Consider the following 18030-nt stretch of genomic DNA (forward strand, 5'->3'; position numbering starts at 1 on the left):
AAGTTACCTTCACTGGGTTCTCTTAGTGGGTTCTGCTGGCAGCTAATTTCTATGAAACAAGGGTTATCCATTTTCACTGCTTTGTTTTACCACTGTTAATAGGAGAATAGTCTTGTGTAAAGAAAAGCTTTACAGTAAGTTTGATACAAATAACAAAATTGCCCCTATCTCCATTCACTGCTAGCTTCTACTACCCATTAGCTACTCCGTATTAAAAGCTATTAGTCTGTAAAGGTCTCCACTGCCCTTAAAACCCATGGCCTTTTCTCCTATAGAACAATACTTGCTGATAAGATGGAAGACTTGCTGAATAAATTGTCTTGCATTTTTCATTGTCATTGTTCATCAGCCGTTGCTTGACTTTCTGAGCTAACTTTTGTCTCAATTAAGAAAAAAACTGTGTTATGTTTCTGTTCAATAAAGCATGTAAACACCTATTTAAATATGAAGCTTTTTTCCCAACTCAACTTCAGGCTTCTGCTTTTGTGAATTATGATCCTTGATAAGATTGCCTCTAAGTTGTATAGCAACTCTTGTTCTTAAATCCTGTATCCACCTGCAGATATTTTTTCTCTTTGTTAGTGGATTAATAAGTTATTTTAATAATTAGTGCTCTCCTCCCAATGTAATCCAGTTGTGGGGTTCTGAAAACCCTCTTCAACTTCTCTTGATGTGGGTTAGATAGCCATATAGAGGTAGTCAGTATCATTTATCCTTTACTCAGGTCTTGGTTGTGTCGTTGAATTCTTGTTTTTTAATGAAGTACGTTACTTTCATGGTGATAAATATCATTAACGGCAGTTGAAAGCCTGTGACTTTAACTCATTTTCTCTCTGTTTGTGGTATTAATGACTTCACGCATTTGATAAATACAGACTGTTGATTCCTGTTCTTTGGCTCTGTTAGCATCTGTTCAGTAATGTTGTTTTTAAACAGACTATTTTTATTGGCATTTAAGAGCAATTATTTGCTAAAGTACTGTAAAAAAAAAAAAAATTAAAAAACAAAATAAATCCCAAGTGGTGGTCCAGGCTGAATAACATCATCGTAAAGCACTGTGGTGTACCTGTGGCACGGAGTTCAAGCCAGATGGTTCTCCCCTGCTTTTATTGCTCAGCATCCTCCAGGTAACACCTTTGCTGCTGGTAGACGCCTTCAGATGAGGGAACTGCCTGTCACTGTAGGGGTTTAGAAATTATGTGCTGCCCAGTAAAGAAGCAGCACTCATTCTCCCCTGCTTCCTATTCTACCCAGTCAATATTATTGAGAATTGTTTTAATCTTTGATTGCTTCTTCACCTTCAAGCTGATCTTCCACTTTGGAAAGGGACCTGTGTTACCAGCTAGGATCTGATGGGAAGGCAGTGTTCTATAGAGGCGTACACAGTTTATCTTTAGCCAAATGCTGACAGCATCTGATTTAATTTTGTTTTTCCAGTGTCCACTTGTACTACCTGTTTCCCACTCTGGAGGAAGGAGGACTAGCTACATACCGCACCGCCATTGTTCAGAACCAGCATCTGGCCATGCTGGCTAAGGTACACTCCTATGCTTTATGTGTCTGTATCTGAAACCCATATGTGAGACTATTAGTACATGAGTTGCTTCTTGAGGGATCTGTCTGCTTCAAACATCAGCATTTATCATGTTTTGTGCACAGAATTTAGGGTACAGGAGCTTTTTTTAATTTGTAAGTAATTTTAGAGATGAAGTGGGGCTTGGTGTTACCCCCAGAGCAGGTTTTTAAGAGGAATAGTTGGGTCATTTTTGCCAGCAGAAGATTAGGTTTTTAGGATGCTTATGTTGAAGGTGCCTCTATATTTAACTTTAAATAACATAGATGTTGAGATAGATAGTAGAAGGGGGGAGGTGGGGAATAAAATTGGTGGACTTTAAAGGGGCTCTCTGGTGGAGCATTAAGGTAGAAGATGACAGCAGGCAGTAGAGACAGTGGAGGGGTGGTGGTAGGGGAGTTTGTTTCATCCACTCCCTCACCTAGGCAGTTACCTTCAAACTTGCTGTGAACTGTGAAAGACCAAAATGTTAAAAAGTCTTTCGGAGAAAAGTAGCATTACATAGTGGGAAAAATTGAGATGCCTCTGATTTTTATTTTATTTAATTCCGTGAATGACAGGAGCTTGTTATATTCCTACGTGATACTGGAGGTGGGAATATGGTATACAAAGCTCATTAAGTCTATGTTCATAGATAATTTGGTATTCCCTTATTCAGATTTGATTGTTAACATATTTTTTTTTTTAAAACCAGTCTGAGACTTGCTGGTATAAAGTATTAGGCCATGCACGTGCGCACACATCTCCCACCACCACCCCACTGTGTATTGCTGATGGTTTTCAAGTCTCTCTTAATCTTGTCTGTTCATACTCATGCGATAATTTAAACAAGCATATACAGTCTTGAGATTTTGGTAAAAACTGCATGATTTCTAACATGCCTTTTTGCTGAATCCTCTGGAGAAGTGTAAAGTAGGGAATGAACAAAATCATTTTCCTCCAAAGCTTTCTTTAATGATTTAGATAGGCATGAATTGACTGAAAAACATTTCAACTGGGGCTTTGTTTTTAAATACGATATTGAACTGTCTGACACTAAATTTATTTTTTTTAAAGTCTGAATCAAGTAAGTTTATATATTCTTCCAGCTCTTTTCACTATACTTACTGTTCTAAATGGACTATCTTTGAAAATTTAATGCAACATTTTTTTAAACTCTATTAGATAGAACCGTAAGTATTAGATATCTATATATTCCTGATTTCCTAACTTACCCTTTTTTCCTCTTGTATATGGCCATCCTGGTTTCGTACCCCTTAATTAACCCCATGCAGTGCCGTGTTGCACTCAGTTTACTTTCTCAATAAATTTCTCAACTCCTTAAGTTCTCTTGGGCACGTGGAATGCTGTTTTAATTGAGGATCAAAGGATAAATTTCTGTAGCTTGTAAGAAACATTGTAGCAGAAATTTTAAAAGCAATCTGAGCCATGTCTTGATCAGAACTGAGATGTAAAACATATGCAAAATATACTGAATGCAAGCTCTGAAAATGAAGCTAAGACATTGGAGAAAAGAGTTAATGCAAACCAATGAAAAAATCTAAAGTTTAAATTTGTTATAAAATGATATTCCACTTTGATGTTAACTAATGAGTGCTCCCTGCACTGAATAAAGTGGTAAGTGGTATTTTCCATTGTTCTGGAGCTGTGAATAGGTTCTCTCCCATTGGAAATGGAAGATTCCTTATTTCAAATTGAGATGTCTAAGCCTCTAATCTCAAATACCTTAGTTTCTCTACTTTTATTTCTTAAATATACTCTGGGAAGATGAAGTTGAAAGTTAATGAGAAAGTGATCAGTAGCAACTTACGCCCATTTGGGAAGAACCTATTCTCATACAAATTTTGCAAGATGTGCAAATCTCTTCCTTAAAAATCTCAATAATGGTTTTGTGTCAAAAAAGATGAATACAGAAAGAGAACCTAGTAGCTCTTGCCTGCATTTCTATAGCAGAATTATCATACATTATATGATGCATCCGACTCACTACCTAAGGTTCTGACTGGCAAGCAGAAATATGGCTTAGGAAAAATGAATGTTAATGATTCACAGTTGAAAGGAAAAAGAAAGCTAGGTGGCACTGCGGATTAAAATATCAGTTCTGCTTTCAGTGCCCAGAGGGTTTTGGTATTGCCACCTGTTGAAACTCATAAAGGAAAAGTCAGATGTTTACTGGATTGCGCCTGTCAGAGTTCCTGTAACTCACTGTCTTGCTTTGTTCTCTTCTCGTAGGAGTAATCTTTTTCCTCAGCGTTAACTCCCCTCCCTTTGATTGCTGCTTCAGCATTTCTGTAGGCAAAGCACATGAGGGCAAACTACCAGCAAGAAACACGGCACACTGTAACGTCCATCTGATAGCAGGCTATTTTTCTGTCACACCCTCAGCCCTCCTCTTGAATTCCTTCCTAAATTTAACTAGTAATGTGTTTTGATCTGGCTTCCCTTGAACCTTTGGTTTGATAATTCCTAGCTTTCCCATGGTATTACACTGTAGCTGCTTGCCACTAGAAAACAAGTGTTCTAATTTTAAACTTAAAGCCTACGTCTGTACTGAAACTATGGAGAACAGCTTTAATGTTCCTTCAAATCCAGTTTCTGCATCACAGTAGTGTAATTGAGCTCTAGTGACTAGAACTTGTATTCTTGTACTTTATAACCATGGCTTTATACTCTTTTCACATTCTGCAGAAGCTGGAACTAGATCGATTCATGCTTTATGCTCATGGTCCAGACCTTTGCAGGGAATCGGATCTCCGCCATGCCATGGCCAACTGCTTTGAAGCCCTGATAGGTAAACCATGTGTATTTGTGTATGCACAAATAGCCGTGTTTTGATGTCCACGTAGCACATAGGTCTGTGCTGAGTAGTTCTACTAAGAGTAAGTGATAAAGCTTCTTAAATTTCCATTGTCTTCATCTCCTGTACATACTCCATGTGTATGACATGATGAATATGCAGTATTACAATGAAAAATCTTGTCTTCTGTATCCTGCTTCTCAAGTGCAGAAGATGCACCCATTTCATGTTGTGGTATGGCACTTCCACCCATTGCTGGAGGATTTCACTCCTCATGCATGCTGTGGCCTGCCACGTGCAGTCCTCTGGGCAGGAGCAGCTTGTTCACCATGGCCTGGCAGGAAAAGTGGAGGCTCGCTGCTTCCATTAGTAATGGGGGTCCCACATCAGCCCTGAATTTTCATCTGTGACTTGCTTTCAGAGTGCACCAGCCCACTTTCTCTGTGCCATGGTAACATTCTCCTGTGGGTTAAATGTGACATTTGCCAAGTAAATCTTTTTTTGGTCTTTTCATTTTTCCTTCCAAATATTTTTTTTTTTTAAAAAAGCATGGCAATATGCCATGACTCATGTCATAAAGCTCCCAAAACCCACTGGCTGAGGATAAAGGGAAGCTGTGTCAATTTTGCTGCTGGGCACTAGCATGCTGATCAGTGACTGGCTGTGCTAGTGAATAAGTTTACATGGGAGAGGTCAGGAAGACCTGACAACAGTTGCCAAAATCAGCAAGCAGAAAGGAGGAAGTCTGATCAATTACATCCATATGAACTGTTTTAAGTAGCATAATTTTCTAAATCTTTGTTTGAATACATGAAACAATTTAAACTTCACTGATTTGTCTTCATAGTCATACAAATGTGCTGTATGTGATATGAGCTATAGAAATGGATTAGCCCTGTTCCAGGTCTTTATATTCCATACAGGATCCTAAAGCTCTTTGTTCTGCTTTTAAAAAACAGATCACAGCTGGCTTAGATGGCAAGTTTTGTGTGTTCTGCCTTGGGCCAAATTGCGTTTCATCTTATCAAGAAACAGGAGTTGTCTTTCTAACTCTATTTTGCTTTCTTTGAGTGTTTTGATCTTTAAAAATAAATAATAAAAAATTAATTTTAAAAAAGGAGAGGAACACTAGATATGTATCTGTGGCTTCATTCATATACTTCAGCCTGTCTGGGATATGGTGATGAGGACTATTTGGCAGGCACTGAGATTTTCTGAGAGCAGGATTGCTGTTTAAATCCAATATGAAGTTGTTCATGAAGTTAATTGAGCAGTAAGGCTTTGTCAGGGCCATAGCTAAAATCTGGGAGCTTGTAAAGGGACTGTAAAAATGTATGTGGGCTCTGGAGCTCCTATTTGAGAACCCTTCTAGAAGTCTGGTGCTTTTTCCCTGTGATGAAAATAATAAGCAAAACTGTAAGCAGACTGCCTAGGACCTGCTTAGAATTCGCTGCTGTCAACATGCCTCTGGCAATATGCTCTTATAAACCCCGAAACCATAGTCCAAAGAAAGTAGTTGACCTACTGAGAGCATTAAAAAGGGGGATGGGGGTGGAAGCAGAGCAATGCAGAGTGTTCTCCCTTTATGTGAGAACATTGACTCCCTTGCTCTGTGCTCTTCATGTAGCTGTGTATTCCATTTGCTTTTATACATATGTGTGTACAAGGACTAACTTGAGGTTTTCAGAAGCTTTTCTATAAAGATAATCAAGGAACAAAGTGCCAATATTGAATTTTAAAAGTGCCTGTGCAGATAGAGTGCATGTGGTATATCAAAAGTTTAATCTAACACAAATTTTGCAGTTTGTTACTAATGGACAGGTGGAGGGCTAGTGAGGGCTGCATATGCAGTTAAAATATATATATTTGTACAACTAATCTCTAGAAATAGAGAGAGTTGCAGTTAAGGGAGATAACGTTATGACGCTGAGGAGACACTGAGGTTTGAAATAGGTCTGACATTTATATGCAGAATATAATGTTGAAAGTGCAGAATAAATGTAAACTATTTGCTGGTTATTGAAATGTAGACAGTGACATTATTGAATACATATATGGTATAGATTGCTGGAAAACTGGAAACTACTTCTAGAAATAGATTGCTTCTAGCCTAATTTGCTTAAACTTTGCTCATTGGGTATATCAATTAAGTGTCAGTTTTTTCTGTGCGTTTTACAACTATTGATTTATGCTTATGTTTAATTTGCTTCAGATTTGTCAAAAACAGATATTCTGATTATTAACAGAGCATGCTTTTAAATAAATATATTGGAAGTAAAGGCAGCAGAGACCTTTGAGTAACTTGTACTTAGTAAACTTCTAAGAACTAATGTGTTGTTGCACTTGGACCTATTGTTTTCCTCATATAGGAGCTGTTTATCTAGAAGGGAGCCTAGAAGAGGCCAAACAATTATTTGGACGTTTGCTCTTCAATGACAAGGTATGTATGTATTTTTGATTTGCTTTATATTTAAAAAATAACTGAAGACATGTCTCCTTGCCCATCGTTTTACCAAAGAATCACAAATGAACAGGAAGACACCTGTGGTACTTAATTCCTGGAAACTCAATGTAACATAGCACATTTAGGAAAGCAAGCTGCACTGGTTCAGGCAAAAAGAAAAAATATGGTGTTCACTCAGGTGTGCTGTTTGTTGGTTGGATGAGGTAGGGAAGGGAGTGTGGTGTGGGAAACCTGCAGGCTTCCATGCAGAGTGTTATTCTGACAAGAGGTAGGTGCTGTGGGTCCAGATGGCGTGCTTTGGTGAAAGGATGCACATATCAAGTGACTGTTGCTGTTTCATAAGTTGAATCATAGAACCCCCAGAAGTTTTAGATACCTTAACAAATTACACGGGATTTCATCCAACATTTACCTAATTGCATAATTAGTCTGATCGATTCTTGGATATTTTATCCTAGATCGCGGTTATTTCGTATTTATCCCATATAATGGCTAAGAAGAGTAACCAGTACATTCTACTGAGACAATACATGTAGCAGTAGTTATGGGATGAATTAGTCTTCTCCATCTTGAAAGTCTGAGTCTGCGAAATGACAAAGTTTATTAGAAATAGAAGTATTTTGAAGCCTATTGTCACTCATGCTTACAGGCACTGAGCAGCAAATAATGAAGGAAACCTGTATGAAAGGCAAGAGTACAAGGTTTTTCTTCATTTTAGTTCTCACTTTTGGTTAAATCAAACTTGCTACTGAGGAGTGCAAATAAAGTTAGACCTGAGGCCTAAAAAAATCTTTTTCCCTTTAACCACTTTCTATTTGGTTCAAGGATTTTTCCACCTCTTTGACACAAGCTAATTGGGAGAACTACAGGCAGTTTGAACAGCAAATACACGATTTTAAAAATTAGTTTGCCAGCACTATTGAATTTGCAATAAGCAGAGTCAGCATCTGAAATAGTTCAGTATTTCAAGTAATGACATTTTATTTAGTACTGTGGAATTTGTTAAATGACCCCCTTGAGCATTAAAGGCATCTCTCAATGTTTGCAGGACCTGCGGGATGTATGGCTTAATTATCCACTGCACCCACTCCAAGTAAGTGTATTCCTTTCTGTAATAAATTTCATAGCTCTGTTTTATTTTCAAGGATGCTTTTCCATAGGTTTCCACTGTAGTGACATCTCAGAAAAATTTCTAAAAAGTAGCCAGAGGAGTGTATGTATTTGCCTTTGATTTTTTGATAAATAATGAATCTATGCCTCTCAGGATTAATCATTCACCTTTCTTTGGCTCATGTTTGATATATAACTGTGCTTTTCGTATGATAAATCTAGTGAGAGGTAAAGTTCTGGCATCTTCCTGTTATCTTCTGGAAGCTAGGGGAGGGGAAAGGTTACAAAAACAGTCTTTGTACATGTTTTCTGAACCTGAAATTAAGGCTGGAGCTTTAATAGTTGAAAGTCACATTAGTTAAATGGCCTAAGAGCGTGATGCTGATTTTTGTTGTTGTTCAATGACAGCATGTTTTTTTCAGTGGTTGTGGTAGCTTTAATAGCTGAACACTGAAAGTATGAAGGTGTCTGAAAACTAATTTATCTTCTATGTATTTGTGAGGTCCACCAGTGGTTAGTGTACAAGTTTGGAAGCTGAGAGAACTACATTGTAGCTTCCTATCTTCACCTCTTCCAAGGGTGCAGGAGTGCTGCAAGGATAGCTGTATTCAAGTTGCAATGCAGTCAGTACGGTTTTCAAGATCATACAAACATCTAAGAGTGTTTCTTTTGTCCAACCAAATCTCTGATGTTTTGTGCAGAGTCAGTTTGACTCCTTTGAAACTTCTTCGTGAGCACACCCTTCAGCAGGTCACTTTGAGGCTTCCATCTGAAATGTTGCATACAGATTTACAGATTTTGCAATGGTTATTTAGGCAAAATCTTTAGCAACAAATCAGTGCACCTGAAGCATTTTAAAACCAACTCTATGTGGGCGTAAGACAGAACTAAACAGAAAAGAATGTTATTGGAAAGATCTTTCACGATTCACCATCAGCTATTCTCAGTGGTGGCATTTCTTCCCAAGATAAGTTTTTTTTTTTCTGAATTTCTTTATTTTTGATTTTATTTTTTTATCTGCTGTCTTTGTTTTCATGAAGAAGGCTTGGACTCTGCTTATAGAGTTGGTGACTATATATGCTGCTAGATAATCTCCAATCTATCTATCTATCTATCTATATGATATTGGAGACTATATATGCTGATTGTCACTTGTTACCCCTATCCTAACTTCTCTTTGATGAAAACGTTCTTTCTTCCATGTCTCAGAAGCTGTCCTAGCTCTCTGCTTGCCAGGAAGGGGAGTCACAGGCCTGCCAAGTTGCACCTTGGGTACAGCTAGCCTGACAAGTGGCAGTTTAATTTTTTATTAAGTGTCTCTAACAATATGGCAAATTAGGTTCTGATTTAAAATAAACAATAATAGCTCTGGGTGAGATAAAGAGAACTGGAAGGTCTGTAACCCTGTCATTTGATTTAGTCAAATCAGTGGAAAATGTGATTAAAAAAAAAAAAAAGTAAAATGGAGCAAAAAACAAAACAACAACAAAGTGAATATTGTCAATCCTACAAAGATTTAAAGAAATGGCTGAAACAAAAGAAACAGAAGGAGTAGAAATCTCCACATCTTACAGGGAATGGAGATCATCAGTGGATTTCCCTAGGTATCTTTGCTGAAATACAGGCTGTTCACATCTCCACCTTAGGGAGGAGGTGGAGCACTGAGGTGGCAGTTTGACAATACCAAATTATTCAGGGTAGCAGGGACAACAGGAGGCTGAAGAATTGCAGTCTGACAGTGAGAATTCAAGAGTGAATAGCTATGAAGTGAAAAAGAACAAAACACCATGTAGGTAAATAGGGCTTCACATAAGGAAGCAAAAAAACAGTCCCAGCTCCACATGCAACTGAACTCCAAACTGACCATAATCATCAAAAAGGGGATTTTAGTGCTGGGATATGTAGCCTTGTGAAGACATAGGGCGAAAGCTCAGTCGTGTTTCAAAAAAGACAAACTGAAGGTTATCAATTAATAGAAAAAGGACAGAACCAACAAAAAAGATTATAATGCTACTTCAAAAAAACATGTGTCTTGTGTGTACACCTTGAATATTATGTGCTGTTCTGCCTTGTATTTTGACAATGATACACTAGAAATATAAGAGGTGGTGGGAAGAAAGAACTAGAGGCAACAGAGGTAGCGTAGAAAGATCAAAGCTTCTCTTGGAAGAAAAGCAAGCAAGTTAGTGATCTTCAGGCTGGAAAAGAAGCGATCACAGAATGGTTTGGGTTGGAAGGAACCTTAAAAGATCACCTGGTTCCAACCCCCTGCCATGGGCAGGGACACCTCCCACCAGACCAGGTTGCTCAAAGCCCCATCCAGCCTGGCCTCGAACACCTCCAGGGATGGGGCATGATGGGAAGGCAAGGCCTGGAACAGGCATGTCCAAAACATAAGTAGACAAACAATTAACCAATTGCTTGTTCCAGTATAGGCAGTAGGAATAATCAAAAAGAAACTTGAGACCCAAGTTTGAACAAAGCTGGTTCTCTAGGGAAAAAAAAAATCAACAGATTTGTGGAATGTGTTGATGAACATTTCTGGGGATACTGAAAGCTTATATGTGCCAATGGATCGAGCTTGTGGAAGAGGACTTGCACAACCCGTTGTGGGTTACTAAGTATACTTAAACAGGACTTGGGCAGTCCATTGCAGCTGATAGTTGGAGGATTAAATAGCTCTCAGGAAAGTCCTTAATAGACTTGCATTATTATTGCTTTTCCTTTAGACATCACCTGGATGCCTTCTCTTAGATGTTGTTATACAAGACAAATGCCCAGTGTGACTGAAGAAAATGCCTAAGTCATTTTCCAACTCCAGAAAGCCATTCTAGTGTCACCACGTCAAAGACATTAGACAAGAAACTGATAAGGACAGATACTGACCTAAGTGATCGTTTTAATTTTCTGATGTTATTGTGTTCTTATGATTTTTTCATACTAAGTGTTCTTCATTTTTGATATTCAAGTGAGAGAAATAGATTACTGTTTTCTCATCTTGATGCGTGGTGTGACAGCCATATTCTATTAATTTTTGAATTTGTTGTTCAATTGCAATTTCTTAACATCAGAGATCTGACACAATTTTATGAAGTAGCACATGCTATTGACATGAGACAAGACCACATAAGCAACATGTTATAAATACCTTAAGTGTTTTTAAAAGGCAAAAAGCAAAAACACATTCATCAGACCTCACATTTTCTTTGCATAGTAAATATCCAAGACAAAAAGCCAGAAGCTGGATTTTCTCAGTTCTGCTGTCCACAAAATGACTTGTTCACTGTGTTCTTTGCCCTTGGTTTACAAAAGCTTTTCTTTTCTCTGAAAAGTTCTGAAATAGTACCAGTTTGTCATTACTTGCTCTTCATTTTATTTACAGCTGCAGGAGTCTAACACTGACAGGCAACTCATTGAGACATCTCCAGTTCTTCAAAAGCTTACGGAGTTTGAGGAGGCAATTGGAGTCATCTTTACTCACGTGCGGCTTCTAGCACGTGCATTCACTCTGAGGACAGTAGGCTTTAACCACCTGACTCTGTGAGTATGCGTCAAGAGTCCTTGTATAGCTCTGTTGGCCCTGCTGTTAGTATCTCAAATTGCTTTGTTTGCAAACAAACTCTAGGTGTTCTCTCTCTTCTTCAGAAGAGAGAGAATAGCAATGTTTGTCAGCCTGCCTGTTTTGGTATTCTGTCTCTGACAGTAGTCAATAGTGGATAACTTCGGAATTACAAATGTGTTAAAGAACCATCCTGGTGTATCTTCTGAGCTTCCTGCATCATTGACTTTGGGACAGCATTCTTGACACTGTAGCAAAACGCTCCTGAAGGTACATCTGGGCAGAGAAAAAAAGTCATGTTTTTTGGGCCTGCTACAGACCTTGTGTTATACTGTACGTACAGCACCTGAACATGCAGTAGGCTTGGGTCTCTGACTAGAGCTGCAAGACACTGTAACAAAGGAAATAGTGTTGTGCCAGTGCATATCCAGTCCATGATCTAACATGGGTTTAAACCCTGATCCTTTTATTTCTTGTGAATGGACAGATCTTTCTCTACTGAAATCACTGCAAGTACAGCCCACTGTAGGAGAAGATCAGGTTCAAGACCATCTAAGGAACCTGAAGGCGCACAAGTCCATGGGACCAGATGAGGTTCATCCGCTGGTCCTGAGGGAACTGGCAGATGAAGCTGCTAAGCCACTACTAGTTGTATTTGAGAAGTCACGGCAATCTGAAGTTCCCACTGACTGGAAGAGGGGAAACAAAGTCCACATTTTTAAAAAGGAGGAAAAAAAAACAAAAAGGAGGACCTGGGGAACTACAGGCCAGTCAGTCTCACCTCCATGCCCAGCAAGATCATGGAGCAGATCTCCTGGAAACTATGCTAAGGGTGGAGAATAAGGAGGTGATTGGTGACAGCTAGCGTGGCTTCACTAAGGGCAAATCGTGCCTGACATGTGGCCTTCGATGATGGGGTCACATTGTTGGTGGGTAGGGGAAGAGCAACTGATGTCATCTACCTGGACTTGTACAAAGCATTTGACAGTCCCACACAATGTCCTTGTCTCTGAATTGGAGAGACATGGATTTGGTGGATGGACCACTCAGTGGATAAGGAATTGTTTGAATGGTTGCACTCAGTGTTGCAGTCAGCAGTTCAATGTCCAGGTGGAGACCAGTAAGTGGCATTCCTCGAGGGTTGGTGCTGGGACTGGCACCATTTAATATCTTTGTTAGCAACATGCACAGTGGGATTGAGTGCACCCTCAGCCAATGACACCAAGCCATGTGGTGCAGTCAGCATGCTGGAGGGAAGGGATGCCATCCAGAGGAACCTAGAAAGGCTTGAGAGGTAGGCCTGTGCAAACCTCATGGAGTTCAACAAGGCCAAGTTACAAGGTCCTGCATCTGGGTTGAGGCAATCCCAAGCACAAATACAGGCTGGGTAGAGAATGGACTGAAAGCAGCCCTGAGGAGAAGGACCTGGGAGTGTTGGTTGGTGAGAAGCTCAACATGAGCCAGCAGTGTGCACTTAAGCCTAGAAAGCCAACCGTATTCTGGACTACATCAAAAGAAGTGTGGCCAGCAGGGCAAAGGAGGGGATTTTTCTGCTCTGCTCGTGAGACCCCACCTGGAGTCCTGCGTTCAGCTCTGGATTCCCCTAACACAAGAAGTATGTGGACCTGTTGGAGTGAGCCCAGAGGAGGGCCATGGGGATGACGAAAGGGCTGGAGCACCTCTCCTATGAAAAACAGGCTCAGAGAATTGGGGTTGTTCAGCCTGGAGAGGGCTCTGGGGAGACGTTATAGTGGCCTTCCAGTACCTAAAGGAGGCCTACAGGAAAGCTGGAGAGAGAACGTAGAGGGAAGGCTATCACGGAGTGTAGTGATGGAACAAAGGACTTTAAACTAAAAGAGGGTAGATTTAGATTAGATATTAGGAAGGAATTCTTCACTCAGAGTGGCACAGGCACAGGCTGCCCAGAGAAGCTGTGGATGCCCCATCCCTGGAGGTGATCAGGGCCAGGTTGGATGGGGCTTTGGGCAACCTGCTGTGGTGGGAGGTGTCCCTGCCCATGGCAGGGGGGTTGGAACTGGATGATCCTTAAGGATCCCTTCCAACCCAAACCATTTTATGATTCATTAGTTTGCTTGTTTTTAAGAAGTTACAGGTAGAGACCTTATCCCATCACAAACCTGATTTCAATTGATCTTCTTCAATTAGTCCTAGATCTGTGATCTAAAAACCATGTTTATCTGTAGCTACTTTGATTTGCTTTCCTCCTCAAAGTCAGTATTACAGCAGTTTGTTGTGTTTTCATCTCACCTGGTTAACTCTGGAAATTTGTCTTAAGTGTGTTCAAAAATGAGTGAGGCTTACTTTCAGATCACTCTTTATTTTAATTTGCGTGTGCATGCTGGTTTTGTTTTTTCCTTCCTGAGTGCTTATTGATTTTGCTGCATTGATGTCTCATTTTTCAGAGGCCACAATCAGAGGATGGAATTCCTGGGTGACTCCATAATGCAGCTGGTAGCCACAGAGTATTTATTCATACATTTCCCTGATCATCATGAAGGGCACTTAACGGTGAGACTGCCATCAATCATGCTCTGAGAGAGCAAGTGTGGGATACAGACTGAAATTATGGGAGCCACTAGTGAATTATTCTGGATTTGATTAATAAAAGAAGCCTGAGCAACCACTGCTCTTAATAAGACTTTGTTAATTTTAAGTCACGAGCTCTGCAATGAATAAGAAAAGGTGATTTGTGAGCCCAGTGCAATAATTTTTGTTGCCTGTGAAATGGATCAATATTTTTAGGATGTCAGTTACAAACTTGGGAGATAAGACTAGTTCATGTTTCATGACAGGTGTTTCAAACCATTTATTTAAACAGGCGCATCATGTGAGTTTTATTCATGACTTCTAATCCTTTGAACCCAAAACCAGGCGGGGTTATCTTTCAAGATAAGAAATTTTTACAATCTAAAATTAAAATTTACTATATTTTCTTATTGCTTTTAATTTGGAGCTCCTATAATAACTTCTGAATTTAGTTTTAATATTGTTAGTCATCTATTGCTGATTATGGTAACCTTTCAGCATTTCTTGTCCATGCTCTGAACAACCTAGTCTGGGGATCTTTCAGTTACTTACATTACTTTAGATGTAGGGTTGTAATATATGTAGCATTTCCTGATTGACTGATTCTTTTAGTACTGTAGCTAGGCAGTATGAGAGGAAGACATTTTTCTTAGGTTTGCTGAATTTTTCTTAGTTTTCAAGTCTTGATTAGAACAAAAAAGTGATACATGTATTAAGAATATATGTCAAGTTCTCTAGTTCAAATTAAGAAGTAAGACTGGTTTTCTTAGCTACTGGGAGTGGTTTTTGCAAATCAGTGAAGGGATGGTGCTGATAAGTCTCTGACAGGCAGCGTGTTTTGAAGAAACTACCACTTAGGTGTTTACAAAAAAGACAAAGTATGTGCTCTAATTAAGTCATTTTCATTTTCTCTCACCATTTCTTAAGTGTCATTTATATTTGTATGAGTTCTTCTGCACCATTCAGGAGAAGCAGTTGATGAAGCCTGAACTTCTGATGTAAAAATTAAAAGGGGCCTTGTCGTATTAATTCTTTACAGAAGAAACAAAAGCATAAGGCAGAAATCCAAGACTGGCGTTGTTTTCCTTTGTAGGTGACTTTTAAGAACATATGCATCAGTGTTGTTATAGTAAGATAAATCTTCCAAAAATATTTGGCAGGAAGGACATCAAGTGCTGCTATTAATGGGTATAAATACTCAAAACAACGATCAGAACATCACTGTGTTGCTTAATTTAATGATAAGTGAGTTGGCAAGTAGAACAAGCTGCATGTTGTCCAAGATTTAGGGGAAACTACAAAGAGTGGAATGGATGCTGAAAATACATAATAGCACAGAGGTAGGCAGTGCTGAGAATAAAATTTGAATTCTGGGGATGTGCTTGCAGTGTAAAAGAAAATAGTCTTTGAATGTCTCTTAAATATGAGGATAAATGAAATGAGACTTGTGGGGTGGAGGGAGACTGAGGTAGGACCTGAAGAGAAACAGCAAACTCTGGGTTCTTTTCTCCTCTTGACTTGAGATGTTTGGAAATAATAATGGAGCATCAGATGGGTGGTGTCTGTTGAAGACAACGTTGGTAAAGGATGGGAAGATACCACTTGACTGGCAATGCAGTGGCTTCCCAGTGTGTAGTGATTATTTGTGAAGAGAGGTCTGTAAATTAACTATATAAGAACAAGGAAAGGAGAATGTAGTCTTGTATACATATTTTAAGATAGTCAAATGGTCTATCAAAAAATAGAATGAAGTTTTGTTGGCTACTGGAGGATACTTCCCCAGTGCTACCTTATGCTACAGTCATGGGTAGCAGTATGCTGTGTGAAGGTGGAAGAAAAACTCATTTTTGATTAGAATTGAGGTCCTCACTGTATCACAAAGAGGAATTGAGCTTATTGCTAGATACCACTTACAGAAGAGGCAAGTTTTAATATGGAATAAGTTGAGAACCACAGTGCTGGATGGGTAAGTGGTTCTTGCCATCTCTAATTTGCTGTGTAGTGTGTATGTGGCTCACTTATGATAGTGCTAATAGTGGATGTGGGTCCTGTCAAAATAAATACTCCGCAAATACAGCAAAAGAGATCCTACTTCTCCCATTGCAATAAATGGGTTTTCCTCACATGATACTGCATTTCTGTCTCATAGGTTGCATGTTGTAGTTAGGATTTGGTTGGGAAGAGTATCTTATGGGAAAAAAAAAAAAAAGGTGGCTTTTGGAAAGGAACAAGTAGAAGGTGAGTTTAAGCACAGGTTAGGAGGGCTGGTAGTAATCCTTTCTGCAGTCTGCCTAGTTTATGAAGATCAAGTTGCAAGTATCTGCTTCATACATCATTGCCAAACAAATTATGAACATATTGTTCTTTATTTATCTGTTGTCAGAGATGAAGTATCAGGTACAGTGAATAAATCTTGATTTTCATAAGCTCAGTTGACGTTCTGGAGCCAGGTAGCATATAACTTGGATCTAATAAGCTGTGCAAATGTGATATGGAAGACAAAAGAGGGAAAAACATTGTATGCAGCTTCTCAACTCTGGTTTATATAAAAGCAGTGGAAGAAAGGCATTTTTTTCAGGATACCCCAATTTATTAAAATACGCTGTTTCGTTTAAAGAAGAAAATTAAAATCCACAAACACAAAGCTCACCTTAACCATGGGTTCAGAAAATATAACAAAAATCTGAAATACCAAAATACTCCTTTAGGCTGCGACAGATTGTATCTTTGACAGAGCTCTGATTAGATTGCTAATTTAGCAATCTGCCTAGAGTCAGGGGTAAGCTCTTAGGGGGCTGTGCTGGGAAACCAGGTGTCCTGGACATTGTCATGTGTTGAAAATGTTAGAGCCAGATTTTCATCAGGGATGCATCAGTTCAGCTATAGTGCCTTCAGTAGAGCAATGTTACATTACACTAATGTAATGTAGTAGACAATGGAGACTGTTCTATAGGCTTCAAAATATCATACATTTATACTTTATGTAGAATAAATGTGTACAACTTTGTGCATTACTTAGACTAGAAGAATATAGATTAGTTGAAGAAGTATAGGACTGATGAAGAGATGGCATATGAATGCAAAGAATCTCACAAGAAAAAACATTGTAAATGCAAGAATTATCTATAGAAGGAATACATCTATAGAATAAATTGGTGAGAAGGGAAAAATCAGTGGTAGAAAACGCATGTGTACATAAATCATTTGAGGTATGCTGAAACATTCTCAAACTGAGAAGTGAGAGGCAGCAAGGATTAAAAAATAAAACAAACCTCCCCCCAGCTCATCCTACCTTTTATAGTTTGGCATCACTAATTGTTACCATTGAGTGGAACTTCTTTCTCTTGCAGCTGTTGAGAAGTTCTTTGGTGAACAACAGGACACAGGCCAAAGTGGCAGAAGAGCTGGGAATGCAAGAGTTTGCCATCACTAATGACAAGACGAAAAGACCTGTAGCTCTTCGAACTAAGACTTTGGCTGATCTCTTGGAATGTGAGTTAGTGTGGTTATAACAGCTTAGTGATTATGCAACTTTCTTATCCTCAGGGCTTATTTATGAAAGCCATCAGAAATTGCTCAGATCATTATTAAAAATGTATATTCAGTTTTTCAAATAAATTATGACTATACCTCTGCACACCAAATTTTTGAACACTAGCCTACATTGCTGAAGTCTGTATGCAAGCATGAGGAAGGTGTAATTGCAGGTACAAAATTGTAGGTTTACAAATGATGGCCATGGTGGTCATAATGACTGGGTCAAAAGAATGTCTTGGAAGTTAAAACTTGTCATTGAGTCAAGCTGTTTAACAGCAGTTTCAATGTTTCAGTAATATGTTCTTGGTACTATGAGAACTATGGGAAGAAAGTAGTACCATCAGGAGGTGAGTATTTTTGTGGTTCATTTAACTACACTTTAGGAGGTTTCAAAATGGTCATTCCACTAGAGGGAAAGCTACACAGAAAGTAAATGATTTGTT

At 39.0% G+C, this 18030-nt stretch overlaps 1 protein-coding gene across 2 annotated transcripts in view; it reads left to right on the forward strand.

Moving 5' to 3' along the window:
• DROSHA (drosha ribonuclease III) overlaps positions 1–18030 on the forward strand; it is a 69292-nt gene that overhangs the window by 44164 nt on the left and 7098 nt on the right. For both annotated transcript variants that reach the window (XM_083823091.1, XM_083823090.1), the window contains 7 exons: positions 1438–1537; positions 4262–4364; positions 6740–6810; positions 7883–7927; positions 11327–11484; positions 13927–14032; positions 17401–17542. In XM_083823091.1, coding sequence (XP_083679217.1) covers positions 1438–1537; positions 4262–4364; positions 6740–6810; positions 7883–7927; positions 11327–11484; positions 13927–14032; positions 17401–17542 — 725 coding nt within the window. The remainder of the gene's footprint in view (positions 1–1437; positions 1538–4261; positions 4365–6739; positions 6811–7882; positions 7928–11326; positions 11485–13926; positions 14033–17400; positions 17543–18030) is intronic.

This window comes from Anser anser (assembly GCF_964211835.1).
Source record: "Anser anser genome assembly, chromosome: 2".
In the NCBI taxonomy this organism is placed as follows: Eukaryota; Metazoa; Chordata; class Aves; order Anseriformes; family Anatidae; genus Anser; species Anser anser.